Source organism: Mesoplodon densirostris, chromosome 3 (genome assembly GCF_025265405.1).
Source record: "Mesoplodon densirostris isolate mMesDen1 chromosome 3, mMesDen1 primary haplotype, whole genome shotgun sequence".
In the NCBI taxonomy this organism is placed as follows: domain Eukaryota; kingdom Metazoa; phylum Chordata; class Mammalia; order Artiodactyla; family Ziphiidae; genus Mesoplodon; species Mesoplodon densirostris.
In genome coordinates this window covers 100,585,001-100,602,654 of record NC_082663.1, presented here as the reverse complement: position 1 = coordinate 100,602,654, position 17,654 = coordinate 100,585,001, and the positions used below count along the sequence as shown (strand labels likewise).

General features: G+C 38.5%; 1 protein-coding gene across 1 annotated transcript in view; it reads left to right on the top strand.

The window, feature by feature from the left end:
- LOC132486291 (dmX-like protein 1) overlaps positions 1–17,654 on the top strand; it is a 59,104-nt gene that overhangs the window by 6,726 nt on the left and 34,724 nt on the right. The window contains 1 exon segment of the mRNA XM_060093280.1: positions 15,158–15,283. Within this exon segment, the coding sequence (XP_059949263.1) occupies positions 15,158–15,283 (126 nt within the window).

Here is a 17,654-nt window from a genome sequence, read left to right as displayed (position 1 = left end):
TGCTGGGTCATATGGTAGTTCTATTTGTAGTTTTTTAAGGAACCTCCATACCGTTCTCCATAGTGGCTGTACCAATTCACATTCCCACCAGCAGTGCAAGAGTGTTCCCTTTTTTCCACACCCTCTCCAGCATTTATTGTTTCTAGATTTTTTGATGATGGCCATTCTGACTGGTGTGAGATGATATCTCATTGTAGTTTTGATTTGCATTTCTCTAATGAGTAAAGATGTTGAGCATCCTTTCATGTGTTTGTTGGCAGTCTGTATATCTTCTGTGGAGAAATGTCTATTTAGGTCTTCTGCCCATTTTTGGATTGGGTTGTTTGTTTTTTTGCTATTGAGCTGCATGAGCTGCTTATAAATTTTGGAGATTAATCCTCTGTCAGTTGCTTCATTTGCAAATATTTTCTCCCATTCTGAGGGTTGTCTTTTCGTCTTGTTTATGGTTTCCTTTGCTGTGCAAAAGCTTTGAAGTTTCATTAGGTCCCATGTGTTTATTTTTGTCTTTATTTCCATTTCTCTAGGAGGTGGGTCAAAAAAGATCTTGCTGTGATTTATGTCATAGAGTGTTCTGCCTATGTTTTCCTCTAGGAGTTTGATAGTGTCTGGCCTTACATTTAGGTCTTTAATCCATTTTGAGCTAATTTTTGTGTATGGTGTTAGGGAGTGATCTAATCTCATACTTTTACATGTCCCTGTCCAGTTTTCCCAGCACCACTTATTGAAGAGACTGTCCTTTCTCCACTGTACATTCCTGCCTCCTTTATCAAAGATAAGGTGACCATATGTCCGTGGGTTTATCTCTGGGCTTTCTATCCTGTTCCATTGATCTATCTTTCTGTTTTTGTGCCAGTACCATACTGTCTTGATTACTGTAGCCTTGTAGTATAGTCTGAAGTCAGGGAGCCTGATTCCTCCAGCTCCATTTTTCGTTCTCAAGATTGCTTTGGCTATTCGGGGTCTTTTGTTTTTCCAAACAAATCTTGAAATTTTTTGTTCTAGTTCTGTGAAAAATGCCAGTGGTAGTTTGATAGGGATTGCATTGAATCTGTAGATTGCTTTGGGTAGTAGAGTCATTTTCACAATGTTGAGTCTTCCAATCCAAGAACATGGTACATCTCTCCATCTATTAGTATCATCTTTAATTTCTTTCATCAGTGTCTTATAATTTTCTGCATACAGGTCTTTTGTCTCCTTAGGTAGGTTTATTCCTAGATATTTTATTCTTTTTGTTGCAATGGTAAATGGGAGTGTTTCCTTGATTTCACTTTCAGATTTTTCATCATTAGTATATAGGAATGCCAGAGATTTCTGTGCATTAATTTTGTATCCTGCAACTTTACCAAATTCATTGATTAGCTCTAGTAGTTTTCTGGTAGCATCTTTAGGATTCTCTATGTATAGTATCATGTCATCTGCAAACAGTGACAGCTTTACTTCTTCTTTTCCCATTTGGATTCCTTTTATTTCCTTTTCTTCTCTGATTGCTGTGGCTAAAACTTCCAAAACTAGGTTGAATAAGAGTGGTGAGAGTGGGCAACCTTGTCTTGTTCCTGATCTTAGTGGAAATGGTTTCAGTTTTTCACCATTGAGGACGATGCTGGCTGTGGGTTTGTCATATATGGCCTTTATTATGTTGAGGAAAGTTCCCTCTATGCCTACTTTCTGCAGGGTTTTTATCATAAATGGGTGTTGAATTTTGTCAAAAGCTTTCTCTGCATCTATTGAGATGATCATATGGTTTTTCTCCTTCAGTTTGTTAATATGGTGTATCACGTTGATTGATTTGCGTATATTGAAGAATCCTTGCATTCCTGGAATAAACCCCACTTGATCATGGTGTATGATCCTTTTAATGTGCTGTTGGATTCTGTTTGCTAGTATTTTGTTGAGGATTTTTGCATCTATGTTCATCAGTGATATTGGCCTGTAGTTTTCTTTCTTTGTGACATCCTTGTCTGGTTTTGGTATCAAGGTGATGGTGGCCTCGTAGAATGAGTTTGGGAGTGTTCCTCCCTCTGCTATATTTTGGAAGAGTCTGAGAAGGATAGGTGTTAGCTCTTCTCTAAATGCTTGATAGAATTCGCCTGTGAAGCCATCTGGTCCTGGGCTTTTGTTTGTTGGAAGATTTTTTATCACAGTTTCAATTTCAGTGCTTGTGATTGGTCTGTTCATATTTTCTATTTCTTCCTGATTCCGTCTTGGCAGGTTGTGCATTTCTAAGAATTTGTCCATTTCTTCCAGGTTGTCCATTTTATTGGCATAGAGTTGCTTATAGTAATCTCTCATGATCTTTTGTATTTCTGCAGTGTCAGTTGTTACTTCTCCTTTTTCATTTCTAATTCTATTGATTTGAGTCTTCTCCCTTTTTTTCTTGATGAGTCTGGCTAATGGTTTATCAATTTTGTTTATCTTCTCAAAGAACCAGCTTTTAGTTTTATTGATCTTTGCTATCGTTTCCTTCATTTCTTTTTCATTTATTTCTGATCTGATTTTTATGATTTCTTTCCTTTTGCTAACTTTGGGATGTTTTTGTTCTTCTTTCTCTAATTGCTTTAGGTGCAAGGTTAGGTTGTTTATTCGAGATGTTTCCTGTTTCTTAAGGTGGGATTGTATTGCCATAAACTTCCCTCTTAGAACTGCTTTTGCTGCATCCCATAGGTTTTGGGTCGTCGTGTCTCCATTGTCATTTGTTTCTAGGTATTTTTTAATTTCCTCTTTGATTTCTTCAGTGATCACTTCGTTATTAAGTAGTGTATTGTTTAGCCTCCATGTGTTTGTATGTTTTACAGCTCTTTTCCTGTAATTGATATCTAGTCTCATAGCATTGTGGTCGGAAAAGATACTTGATACAATTTCAATTTTCTTAAATTTACCAAGGCTTGATTTGTGACCCAAGATATGATCTATCCTGGAGAATGTTCCATGAGCACTTGAGAAAAATGTGTATTCTGTTGTTTTTGGATGAAATGTCCTATAAATATCAATTAAGTCCATCTTGTTTAATGTTTCATTTAAAGCTTGTGTTTCCTTATTTATTTTCATTTTGGATGACCTGTCCATTGGTGAAAGTGGGGTGTTAAAGTCCCCTACTATGATTGTGTTACTGTCGATTTCTCCTTTTATGGCTGTTAGTATTTGCCTTATGTATTGAGGTGCTCCTATGTTGGGTGCATAAATATTTACAATTGTTATATCTTCTTCTTGGATTGATCCCTTGATCATTATGTAGTGTCCTTCTTTGTCTCTTCTAGTAGTCTTTATTTTAAAGTCTATTTTGTCTGATATGAGAATTGCTACTCCAGCTTTCTTTTGGTTTCCATTTGCATGGAATATCTTTTTCCATCCCCTTACTTTCAGTCTGTATGTGTCTCTAGGTCTGAAGTGGGTCTCTTGTAGACAGCATATATATGGGTCTTGTTTTTGTATCCATTCAGCCAGTCTGTGTCTTTTGGTGGGAGCATTTAGTCCATTTACATTTAAGGTAATTATTGATATGTATGTTCCTATTCCCATTTTCTTAATTGTTTTGGGTTCGTTATTGTAGGTCTTTTCCTTCTGTTGTGTTTCTTGCCTAGAGAAGTTCCTTTAGCATTTGTTGTAAAGCTGGTTTGGTGGTGCTGAACTCTCTCAGCTTTTGCTTGTCTGTAAACGTTTTAATTTCTCCATCAAATCTGAATGAGATCCTTGCTGGGTAGAGTAATCTTGGTTGCAGGTTTTTCTCCTTCATCACTTTAATTATGTCCTGCCACTCCCTTCTGGCTTGTAGAGTTTCTGCTGAGAGATCAGCTGTTATCCTGATGGGGATTCCCTTGTGTGTTATTTGTTGTTTTTGCCTTGCTGCTTTTAATATGATTTCTTTGTGTTTAATTTTTGACAGTTTGATTAATATGTGTCTTGGCGTATTTCTCCTTGGATTTATTCTGTATGGGACTCTCTGTGCCTCCTGGACTTGATTAACTATTTCCTTTCCCATATTAGGGAAGTTTTCAACTATAATCTCTTCAAATATTTTCTCAGTCCCTTTCTTTTTCTCTTCTTCTTCTGGAACCCCTATAATTCGAATGTTGGTGCGTTTAATGTTGTCCCAGAGGTCTCTGAGACTGTCCTCTGTTCTTTTCATTCTTTTTTCTTTATTTTGCTGTGCAGCAGTTATTTCCACTATTTTATCTTCCACCTCACTTATCCGTTCTTCTGCCTCAGTTATTCTGCTATTGATCCCATCTAGAGTATTTTTTATTTCATGTATTGTGTTTTTAATCGATGCTTGATTCATCTTTAGTTCTTCTAGGTCCTTGTTAACTTTTTCTTGCATTTTGTCTATTCTATTTCCAAGATTTTGGATCATCTTTACCATCATTATTCTGAATTCTTTTTCAGGTAGACTGCCTATTACCTCTTCATTTGTTAGGTCTTGTGGGTTTTTATCTTGCTCCTTCTCCTGCTGTGTGTTTTTCTGTCTTCTCATTTTGCTTATGTTACTGTGTTTGGGGTCTCCTTTTTGCAGGCTGCAGGTTCGTAGTTCCCGTTGTTTTTGGTGTCTGTCCCCAGTGGCTAAGGTTGGTTTAGTGGGTTGTGTAGGCTTCTTGGTGGAGGGGACTACTGCCTGTGTTCTGGTGGATGAGGCTGGATCTTGTCTTTCTGGTGGGCAGGTCCACGTCTGGTGGTGTGTTTTGGGGTGTCTGCGGACTTTTTATGATTTTAGGCCACCTCTCTGCTAATGGGTGGCGTTGTGTTCCTGTCTTGCTAGTTGTTTGGCATAGGGTGTCCAGCACTATAGCTTGCTGGTCGTTGAGTGAAGCTGGGTGCTGCTGTTGAGATGGAGATCTCTGGAAGATTTTCGCCGTTTGATATTGTGTGGAGCTGGGAGGTCTCTTGTGGACCAGTGTCCTGAAGTTGGCTCTCCCACCTCAGAGGCACAGCACTGACTCCTGGCTCCTCAATTTGGGATGATTTGTTGTCTATTCATGTATTCCACAGATGCAGGGTACATCAAGTTGATTGTGGAGCTTTAATCCGCTGCTTCTGAGGCTGCTGGGAGAGGTTTCCCTTTCTCTTCTTTGTTCTCACAGCTCCTCGGTCTCAGCTTTGGATTTGGCCCCGCCTCTGCGTGTAGGTCGCCGGAGGGCGTCTGTTCTTCGCTCAGACAGGACAGGGTTAAAGGAGCAGCCTCTTCGGGGGCTCTGGCTCACTCAGGCCGGGCGGGAGGGAGGGGCACGGAGTGCGGGGCGAGCCTGCAGCGGCAGAGGTCGGCGTGACGTTGCAGCAGCCCGAGGCGCGTCGTGCGTTCTCCCAGGGAAGCCGCCCCTGGATCCCGGGACCCCGGCAGTGGCGGGCTGCACAGGCTCCCGGAAGGGCGGTGTGGACAGTGACCTGCGCTCGCACACAGGCTTCTTGGCGGCGGCAGCAGCAGCCCCAGCGTCCCACGCCCGTCTCTGGGCTCCGCGCTTTCAGCCGCGACTCGCGCCCGTCTCTGGAGCTCCTTTACGTGGCGCTCTTAATCCCCTCTCCTCGCGCACCAGGAAACCAAGAGGGAAGAAAAAGTCTCCTGCCTCTTCGGCAGCTCCAGAGTTTTCCCGGATTCCCTCCCGGCTAGCTGTGGCACATTAGCCCCCTTCAGGCTGAGTTCTCGCCGCCAGCCCCAGTCCTCTCCCTGCGCTCTGACCGAAGCCCGAGCCTCAGCTCCAGCGCCGCCCGCCCCGGCGGGGGAGTAGACAATCCTCTCGGGCTGGTGAGTGCCGCTCGGCACCGCTCCTCTGTGCGGGAATCTCTCCGCTTTGCCCTACCCAGGTATGTGGGGAGTTTCTTGCCTTTTGGGAGGTCTGGGGTCTTCTGCTAGGGTTCAGTAGGTGTTCTGTAGGAGTTGTTCCATGTGTAGCTGTATTTCTGGTGTATCCGTGGGGAGGAAGGTGATCTCCGCGTCTTACTCTTCCGCCATCTTACCCGGAAGTCTTGAGATGACTCCAGCCCTGGCCGGTACCTTGATTGTAGCTTTATAAGGGATGGTAAGTCAGAGGCACCCTGCTAAGCCACACTACTCAGATTCCCAATCCACAGGAGCTCTTTCAGCTTCTGGAGGCTCCAGGTGTCCTTGGCTGGGACTGCATCACTCCAGTCTCTTCTTGTCTTCACCTGGCTGCCTTCTCTTCTCTGTTTCCTCCATTCATCTGTTGATGGACACTTAGGTTGCTTCCATGTCTTGGCTGTTGTAAATAGTGCTGCTATGAACTTTGGGTGCAGAGCCCATTTTGAATTAAAGTTTGTTTTCCTGGTTTCGTTTGGTGTATTTCCATGCTTATTAACTCATCATGTTGTATAAACTCTAGAGATTGAATTAATTTTAATAATCTATTAAAAATATCCATAAGAAGATATGTTTATTTCAAGTGATTTTTGCATGATATCCAGTTTGAATTTTCTGTACAGATTCATCTCTCTATTTTTTTCCCCCAAGCTTTATTGACATACAGTTTACATGAACATTGTGTAAGTTTAAGGTGTGCAATGTGATGATTTGATACACATATATAGTGTGAAATCTTTACCACAATAAGGTTAGTTAACATATCCTTTAACTCACATAATTACCATTTTGTTGTTGTTATGATGAGAAATTAAAGCTTTATTCTAATAGCAACTTGCAACTGTACAATACAATATTGTTAACTATAGTCACCATGCCGTACATTAGATCCCTGGAACTTATTCATCTTATAACTGAAAGTTTGTATCCTTTGACCAACATCTCGCATTTTCCCCATCCATAGCCCCTGGCAACCACCATTCTATTCTGTTAGTACAATGTTTCTATTAGTACAATGTTTTTATATTCCACATATAAGTGGAATACATATGTACATTATTTGTCTTTCTCTGTCTGACTTAGCCTAATGCCCGCAAGTTTGTCACAAGTGGCAGAATTTTCTTCTTCTTTTTTTTTTTTTTTTTTTTTTTGTGGTACGCGGGCCTCTCACTGCTGTGGCCTCTCCCGTTGTGGAGCACAGGCTCCGGACTCACAGGCTAAGCCGCCATGGCTCATGGGCCCAGTCGCTCCGCGGCATGTGGGATCCTCCCGCACCGGGGCACGAACCCGTGTCCTCTGCATTGGCAGGCGGACTCTCAACCACTGCGCCACCAGGGAAGCCCAGAATTTTCTTCTTTTTTATGACTGAATAGTATTCTTTTGTGTTTGTGTGTGTGTGTGTGTGTGTGTGTAAAACATATTTTCTTTATCCATTCATTCACTGATGGACACTTAGGTTGTTTCCATATCTTGGCTGTTGTGAACAATGCTGAAATGAATATGGGAGTGCAGATATCTCTTACAGTGATTTCATCATCTTTGGATATAATCCTAGAAGTTGGATTGGTGGAATATACGGTAGTTCTGCTTTTAATTTTTTCAGGACTCTTCCATACTGTTTTTTTACAGTGGCTGTGCCAATCTACATTCACACCAAGAGTGCACAAAGATTCCCTTTCTTCACATCTTCACCAACACTTATCTATTATCTTTTTGTTGATAGCATCCTAATGGGTATGAAGTGATATCTCATCCAGTTTTGATTGGCATTTCCCTGATGAGCAGTGATGTTGAACATCTTTTCATGTACCTGTTGGCCATTTGTACGTCTTCTTTGAAAAAATATCTGAGTCTTCTGCCCATTTTTAATTGGATTGTTCATTTCTGGTATTGAGTTATATGAGTTCCTTATATATTTTAGATATTAACTTTTTTTTTTTTTTTTTTTTTTTTTTTTTGCGGTATGCGGGCCTCTCACTGTTGTGGCCTCTCCCGTTGCAGAGCACAGGCTCCAGACGTGCAGGCTCAGCGGCCATGGCTCACGGGCCTAGCCGCTCCACAGCATGTGGGATCTTCCCGGACCCAGGCACGAATCCGTGTCCCCTGCATCAGCAGGCGGACTCTCAACCACTGTGCCACCAGGGAAGCCCTAGATATTAACTTTTTATCAGATAAGGTTTGCAAATATTTTCTCCCATTTTTAGGTTGCCTTTTCATTTTGTTGGTGGTTTCTTTTGCTGTGCAGAAGCTTTTCATTTTAATGTAGTCTTACTTATTTATTACTGCTTTTGTTGCTTGTGCTTTTGGTGTCCAAAAAGTCATCACTAATTGTCAAGGGCCTTTTTCCCTATGTTTTCTTCTAGGAGTTTTGTGGTTTCAGGTTTTAGGTTTAAGTTTTTAATCCATTTTTGAGTTGATTTCTGTGTGTGATGTAAGACAAGGGTCCAATTTTATTCTTTTGTATGTGGATATACAGTTTTCCCAGCATCAATTTATTGAAGAAACTATCATTTCTCTGTTGTATATTCTTGGCACCTTTGTCAAAGATTAGTTGACCATAGATGTGTGGGTTATGTCTGGGCTCATGATTCTGTTCCTTTGGCCTATGTGTCTGTTTTTTATGCCAATACCATACTGTTTTGATTTTTTTTTTTTTTTTTTTTTTTTCTTTTTGCGGTATGCGGGCCTCTCACTGTTGTGGCCTCTCCCGTTGCGGAGCACAGGCTCCGGACGCGCAGGCTCAGCGGCCATGGCTCACGGGCCCAGCCGCTCCGCGGCATATGGGATCCTCCCAGACCGGGGCACGAACCCGTGTCCCCTGCATCGGCAGGCGGACTCTCAACCACTGCGCCACCAGGGAGGCCCTGTTTTGATTTTTATAGCTTTGCAACATAGTTTGAAATAAGGAAATGTGATGTTTCCAGCTTAGTTTTCTTTAAGATTGCTTTGGCTATTTGGGGTCTTCTGTGGTTCCATGTGAATTTTAGAATTTTTTTTTCCCTATGTGAGAAATGCCACTGGAATTTTGATAGAGATTACATTGAATCTATAGACGTTTTTGTGTAGTATGGACATTTCAACAATATTAATTCTTCCAGTCCAAGAACAGAAGATGTCTTTTCATTTATTTGTGTTGTCAGTTTCTTTAATCAATGTCTTATAGTTTTCTGTGTATAAGACTTTTCACCTTGGTTACATTTATTCTTAAGTATTTTATTCTTTTTGATGCTATTATACATTGGATTTTCTTAATTTCTTTTTCGAATAGTTTATTGTTAGCATATAGAAATGCAGTTGATTTTTGTATGTTGATTTTGTATTCTGCAATTTTGCTGAGTTCATTTATTAGTGCTAACAGTTTTTTGGTGGAGTCTTTAGGGTTTCTATATGTAATATCTTGTCTTCTGCAAACAGACAATTTTACATCTTCCTTTCTGATTCGAATGCCTTTTATTTCTTTTTCTTGCCTAATTGCTCTGGTAGGACTTACAATATTATGTTGAATAGAATCGGTGGGAGTGTGTGCGTCCTTGTCTTTTTCCTGATCTTAGAGGAAAGCTTTTAGCTTTTTATCATTGAGCATATTAGCTATAAGCTTGTCATATATGGCCTTTATGGAACCATCCTTGCATCCCAGGGGTAAATCCCACTTGATTATGGTATCAGATCTTTTTAATGTGCTCTTGAAATCAGTTTGCTAGTATTTTGTTGAAGATTTTTGCATCTATATTCATCAGGGAAATTGGCCTATAATTTTCTTTTCTTATAGTGCCTCATGTAGCTTTGGTATAACGGTAATGTTGACCTTGTTAAATGGCCTCTTCAGTTTTTTGGAAGGGTTTGAGAAGGATTGGTGTTAATTATTCTTTAAATGTTTGGTAGAATTCACTGGTAAAGCCAACTGGTCCTGGGCTTTTATTTGTTGGGAAGTTTTGATTACCTTATCAATTAGTGTATTATATTTTCTCAGTTTTGTAAAAGAGTAAATATTGATAGTGATAACGCACACAAACTAAAGCTCTTGGGGAGGGGGAAGCTAGGGTGGTTATCCTCAGTATTTTCTTAAGTGTGCAAAGGATTACTGAAACCAGAGAGCTTGAGAACCATTGCTTTATAGTATTCCATTGTATGATTATACTGCAGTATTTTTTTTAACTTTTTATTTTACATTGGAGTACAGTTGATTAACAATGTTGTGTTAGTTTCAGGTGTACAACAAAGTGATTCAGTTATAAGTATCTATTCTTTTTCACATTGTTCTCCCAATTAGGTTGTTACAGAATATTGAGCAGAGTTCCCTTACTATACAGTAGGTCCTTGATGGCTATCCATTTAAAATATATATACTACAGTTTATTTATGCATTCTATTATATGTTTGAGTTTGTTCTGCTTCGGAGCTTTTATGAATAGCTATGACTGTTCTTGTACATGTCTCTTAGTGTACATATAGACACATTTCTGTTGGGTATAAACATAGAGGTAGAATTGCTGGATCATTGAGTGTGCCTGTGTTTAGCTTTCCAAAGTAGTGGTACCATTTTATTTTACATTTGTATCAGCAGTTATGGGAATTCTGGTTGCTTTACATCCAAAGAAGTCATTTTTAATTATAGGAAGAAATTAGGGAACAGTTATTAAATTCACATCATGTTTATTTACAAGGCATTGTATGGCAGCATAGCAGAAGGAGTAAGAGTATGATCTTTCCCATTAGTTATAACTTGCTTTCAGTCTCATTTGTGCCTGATACTAGCTCTGAGACTTGAGCCAATTACTCAATCTAAGTTCGAGTTTCCTTATCCGTAAAATGGATTGATTATAGTAAATATCTCACAGGATTTGTTGTGAGGATTAAATGGGATACCAGTGAAAAGCACTTCGCATTTGGCCCTGCCAAAAAGAAAAAATAGGCTCAGATGACTACAGTGAATGAAAGATAGAGGAAAGCACAAGAAAGTGCCCCCCTCCCCGCCCCCATCTCTTTTTCTGGCTGTTTATCTGTATCCTTTATCACACTGGTAAACATAAGTGTTTCCCTGAGTTCTCTGCACTGTTTTAGCAAATAAATGCAAGGGGGAAGAGGTCATGGGAACCTTTGACTGGGACGGAAGTTGTGGGTAATCTGAGGACCTACTACTTGTGATTAGCATCTGAAGTGGAGGGCAGTCTCAGTTAAGGCTGAGCCCTTAACTTGTGGGATCTGATGCTATCTCCAGGTAGATAGTGTCAGGACTGAGTTAAATTGTAGGATACTCAGTTGGTGTCACAGAATTGCTTGCTTGGTGTGATTAAAACCCCCACACATCTGGTGTCAGAAGTGTTGTGAGGGCTTCCCTGGTGGCGCAGTGGTTGAGAGTCCGCCTGCCGATGCAGGGGACACGGGTTCGTGCCCCGATCCTGGAGGATCCCACATGCCGCGGAGCGGCTGGGCCCGCGAGCCATGGCCGCGGAGCCTGTGTGTCCGGAGCCTGTGCTCCGCAACGGGAGAGGCCACAGCAGTGAGAGGCCCGCGTACAGCAAAAAAAAAAAAAAAAGAAGTGTTGTGAATGTGGTAATAATGTGAGAGCAAAGGAGAAACACGGGAGGAAGACTAGTTTTCTCCTTCTCGCTCTCCAAGGCTGCAAACATATAGTCAAATTCTGTGTTCATAAGTTACTTAGTTCCTTTCTGCCTTCTTTCTTTCAGTGTAGATATAGTATTTGTTTGAAATGTACTTAGTTCCTTTGTTTCACCTCCCCCCCCATTCTGATTGATTTAAATCAATTTTTTGAATATGTATGACGTTAACATGTTTCAAAAGTCATAACTAGTGTCCACTGGTAGATGAATGGATAAAGGTGTGTGTGTGTGTATACATGTATACACACACAGTAGAATATTACTCAGCCATAAAAAAAGAGTGTAATCTTGCCATTTGTGATAATATGTGTGGACCTGGAGGGTATTATGCTAAGTGAAGTAAGTCAGACAAAGACAAATACCGTCTGATTTCACTTATATGTGGAATCTAAGAAAACAAAACAAGTGAACAAACAGCAGAACAGTAACAGACTCATAGATACAGAGGACAAACTTGGTTGCCAGAGGGGAGGGAAGGGGGAGGTGGGAGGGATAAGTGAAATAGGTAAGGGAGATTAAGAAATAGAAACTTCCATTTACAAAATAAATGAGTCATGGGGATTAAATGTACAGCATGGGGAATATAGGCAATAATACTGTAATACCTTTGTATGGTGACACATGCTAACTAGACTTAATGATGATCACTTCATAATGTATGGAAATGTAGAATCACGGTGTTGTGCACCTGGAACTAACAGAGTGCTGTAGGTCAGTTATACTTCAATTTTAAAAAGAAGTCGTAAGTATATAAAAAGTTATACTCAGAAGTGTTATTCTTTGCTTCCACTCCATCTTCTCCCCCTTTGTAGGTATGCAACTTCATTTTTCCCTAGTTTTATTCTCCCTTTGTTCCTTTTTGTAGCAAGCCAAGTACATGTATTTTATTTTCCTTGTTCCTTACACACAAAAAAATTGCCATATGTGCTCTTTTCTACTTTTTTTTTTTCACTTTATAATATCCCCTAGAAATCACTCCAAGTCAGTTCATAGATTTCTTCCTCATTCTTTTTATAGCTGTTTAATACTCCATCGTGGCTATGTACCACAGTTTATTCAACCAGTATTCTGTGCACAGCAGGATTTTTAAGGAGATGTTTATACACTCTTGAAAATGATTAAGAAATGGAACAAAACACAAATATAGTTTGAGTCTTTAATGCATTTTATATTTAATTAATTATACAGTCAAATAAACTATAAAAATTAAAATTCTGTAGTCAAGAAAACCAGGAGGTTTTTTTATTGTAAGCCCCAAGGATAATAGTCAACTGATGAAGTGTGAACTGCAGTTGGTTATATTCTTTTTTTTTTCCCCACTTACCAGTTTATTGCCATCCATTAGTTATAACTCTGAAAGAAGAAAGTGAGGACTGAATGACAGAAATATTCCAGATGAAGATCAATAATTTTTATTCAATTTAAAGTTTACCAAAACTAGGGATAGATAGCTTTGCACCTTCTAGTACCGTCACTAAGGAAAAATTAACTGACAGGCAGTGGTAGTATAATAGCAGCAGCAAAAGAACAAGGGTAATCCAGAACTGGATAAGTCTTTGAATGATCAAGGTTTATTTGTATTATAAGTTGGCATCTTTCTATAGGGATAGATGTTTATTTCTGAGGTAACTTTGCATTTATCAAGTTTATAAATGTTTAATACTTGTTGAATTAAACAGTAATTTTGTGAGGTACTTCAGGATTCATGTAGACTTAATTCAGGAAAACTTAGAGTCCTGATTGACAAAAATAGGTGCAACACAATATCTGTAAGTAGATAGATAATTGCAGGTAAACAAAAAGAAGGCAAAGTTATGAACACATTTTAAAATATATATATATATTCTAGTTAATGGAAACTGAAGAAATTTTGTTTAGTGATGAGGAAATCTACATTGTAAACATTCCAAATTTAATACAGTATTTTGGTAAACAGTGGCAGTCAGTATTTTATCAAAATTTAATATTCAGGAGAAAATCAGTTTCTAAAATATTAAGGTATTTTAGAGTATTGTTAATGACATTTTTCATAAATTAGTTTTTGGAATTTATTCTGGCTGTTAGTCTCCTGACAAGCCTTATGATCCTATTGTGGATATTTACACCTAGGTGAGCAGACCATCATGAGGTTTTTTGTTTGTTTACTGAGCCAGTTTTTTCCACTGTGTGACACTAGTAGAAACAGACTTGATTTCCCCTAATTCCTTTTAGGAAAATTCCAGACAAGCATGCTTAATTAGGGAAGTTCCTGTTCTGCCATCAAAATAGCACTAGATCAAAAATCAAGAGATCAGAGTTCTCAAGCCCACTCTGCCACTATAAGAAGTTGTCAGCCGATTTAGGCCTCATTTTCTTGTTGGTAATGTGAGCAGATTTATTTGTATGTTCTTTCAAGTCCCTTTTCTAATGTTTTTTGGTAGCTTGTACAGAACCATTTTGGCTTTGGTAGGAATTACGGTCATGAAGTATAAAGTATAATATTTTTTACATTAAGTAAGGTGTATGTATATGTGCAAAAGTGATGAGAAAGTAAAGAATTACTAAAATTTTAAGAACTTAGGATGGAAAACAGTTTGTGATAGATATTTTATTTTCAGAATTATGCTGCATGCATGTAATTTCTAGGACGACAGCCACATACTCTTAAATGGAAGAAACTCCTGTGATCTAAGAGCAGAGAACAAGATAAACCTGAACCCTACCTTTTCATCTTGGACCTTAACCTGTAGTAATGGAAATGGATAACAAGCAAGATATTTACAAATCGTGGTATATGCTATGAAGAAGAAAAAGTAGTGTGATGGAAAGTAATTAGGGGAGGGGGGAAGAATATTGATCAATATGAGTATATTCAGGAACTGAGACATGAATGTTGAAAAGAAGCTAGTTAGGGCTTCCCTGGTGGCGCAGTGGTTGAGAGTCCGCCTGCCGATGCAGGGGACACGGGTTCGTGCCCCGATCCCGGAAGATCCCACATGCCGCGGAGCGGCTGGGCCCGCGAGCCATGGCCGCGGAGCCTGTGTGTCCGGAGCCTGTGCTCCGCAACGGGAGAGGCCACAGCAGTGAGAGGCCCGCGTACAGCAAAAAAAAAAAAAAAAAAAAAAAAAAAAAAAAAAGAAAAGAAGCTAGTTAGACAAAGACCAGGCAGATAGAAGGAAGGTAAACCACTTTGAGGTGGAAAAAGATTGTTAAATGCCCAAGAAACAGAAAGAAGGGCAATGTAGGGGCAGGAGCCAATTGAGGGAATGAAAGAGTAGCTTGAGATGGATTTGGGGAACTAGGACAATCATTTAGGGCATTGACATTGGTAAGAAGTTGAGATTTTATTCCAAGTGCAGTGAGGAAACTATTGAAGGGAAAATTACTTGGTGTAATAAACATTTTTGAAAGATCATTCTTGTCTGTGTGTGGAAAGGAATTAGAGGGAAGCAAGAATGGAAGCAGTCAGAGTATAAACAATAATGCAGGAGAGAGATTATGGTAGTTTAGATAAGGGCAGTAGCATTCAGTGGAGATGGAAAAAGTGAAAGGAATTGGTATATATTTTGCAGAGAGGACTGACTGATGGGACTATATATGGGACTATTATTCTCAAATAATAAAGATTTTAAAAAATATTTAAAATTAGTCTGTTAAAACATAATATTTAACGCCAGTGTTCTACATGATAAATATTTTCTTGACAATTTTATCATTTTTATTTTACTTTGTTCTTTTTTTTGTTTGTTTTTAGGCTTATGCATCTGGATGTGACATTGTTATACTGGGAAGTGATTTTGAAAGACTGCAAATAATCCCAGGAGCTAAACATGGAAATATTCAAGTAGGATGTGTAGATTGTTCAATGCAACAAGGCAAGGTTTGTAATCTTGTGGTGATATGAGATTTGTTTTGAATATGGTTTTTGTAAATATAGTCTCTGAAGTATCTATTTCCTATTGAATTAGAGACTTGCTGTGTTTCCAAGACAATGAAGCTACAGATTTCTTTGGCTCTCTAAGATGCACTCTAGAGAACAAAATTCCTGACTCAGATGTATCTTAGAGATTGTCAGGAATTCTGTTCTCATAGAATCTTGAAATATAGCATAGTTTTCTCCATGAATTGACAAACAAATATAATATTTATTACCTGTAGAATAGGTGTAAAGCTTACTTATTTAAAAATTGATTGGATTGAGGGAAAGGACTGACAATAAACTTCAGTCTATTTAGAAATAAACCCTGAAAAGAAATTATTGTTAGAGTCCTTTTTTGTCTGTAAACAGGTAGTTATCTCCTTGTAACTTCTAGATAAACTTTGTACAAAAATCAACATAAATTGTATAATTTTTTAAATAATTTACTCCCAAGTCTATAAGAAAAATGAAAAATTTAATTTGAACTTCTGTTTACACATGGAAAGTATAAAGTTACCTTGAAAGTAAAAAAGCAACAAAAACAAAAGAAACAGGGCGTATGATTTAACATCAGGTTAAATACGGTTCTATATAGTACCAGAGTTGGGAGAGTTATAACTTATAGGCAGTATAGCATATAGCTTAATATAGCACCATATAGGCATAGATGACCAGGCCTAGGTACAGTTGCAGCTAGACTAGGCTGAAGTATGCAAATTTAATTTTTCTGCTAGATACTTAATTAATGTGTATTGTTTGATGCTATGATTCTACCAGAACATTTTGTGTGAGAAATCAAAATGGGCCCAACCTTATTTTTTTTAATGTAATCATTCCTAATAAGCCTGCCATTCTGAAAAGTTACTTCTTGGGACCTAGTTTAAAGATACTCGTAACAAAGGAGTTTCAGCTCTTGTAGTCTTTGCCTACTTTTTGGACTACTGTTCTTTTTGTTATTCCTATGTTCCTTCCTTTCAGTAGAGTTACAGGTATTTCATCTGTCTCTCTTTTGTTCATGCCTTTCATTCTCACTGTACTACAAAAGTGATTTTTATTATGGAATGCTAAAAATCCTTTAGAGTTTTTTCCCTTTCTCTTCATGTTTGATCTCCTAGCTCTGTAGTTCTGTAATCTTGATTGTATATAAAAACTTACTTATACCATTTAGATTCACATAGGGCTTGTTAATGTTGGAAATCTAATTTTAGTAATTTTCAATATGAGTTATCTTTTAATAAGCTATATTACATGAAATCCAGGTTAGAATGAAGAGGTCATTTGGTTTTATAATTATTCTAATAAAGGGTAAATTTCCTTTGTTTCACAGATAACAGTATACTCAAATGATTCCTTAAGGTATCAAGACGAAAATTTGTAGATTTTGGTACTTGGGATTTCTGTTTACCTTTTAGAAGGAAATGCTTCTTGATACCATAGGCATCAATATTTTATCATTACTGTTTTTTTATTTGTAGTACTGCCAGATTAATTTTCCTAAGAAAATTCATCTGCATTTGACTTGTTATTCATTTGCTTAAAACCATTCTTTGTTTCCCATGAACTTAGAAAAGTTCAAATTGTTCACCTTGGTTTGAGACCTTATTTAACCCACTCACACTTGCCTTTTTGGCCTCATGTCCATTATTTCTCTCTTCTACCTGGGCTGATGGTCAGTCACCTCCCAACATACTTTACCTCTTATAATATTTACACTTGTGGGGACTTCCCTGGTAGTCCAGTGGTTAAGATTCCACACACCCAATGCAGGGGCCCCAGGTGCAATCCCTGGTCAGGGAACTAGATCCTGCACGTGGCAACGAAGATTTCACGTGCCGCAACTATGACCCGGAGCAGCCAAATAAAAAAATATTAAAAAAAAAAATATTTACACTTTTGTTCATACTATGCCCTATTTCCAGAATTGAACACTCAACTGCAGTTTGAAATCCTATCCACATTTAAAGGCGCAAACTAAATACTCCCAGGTGAAGTCACTGCAGATGATTTCTACCTTCTAAGATCTCCTCAGAACACCTTAAAATATCCATTGAAAGTTTTTTTTTTCATATGTATGTTACATGCTCATTTCTTACTCTGTCTTCACTAGATTATGTGTTCTTATTTTTATCCCTGATCAATTCATTCTATCTATATATCTATCTGATTTCTGATGTTTTAATATTCTTCATTTATGACTCACTCAAGCTATAGTAGTAGCTACCTTATAAAACAGAGCCAGCAAGGGTATGCTTCATTGATATAAGAGTAAATATTTGAAAGGTACTCAAATAAAATAGAATATTGAAAAAATATACTCCTTAGAGAGTTTACA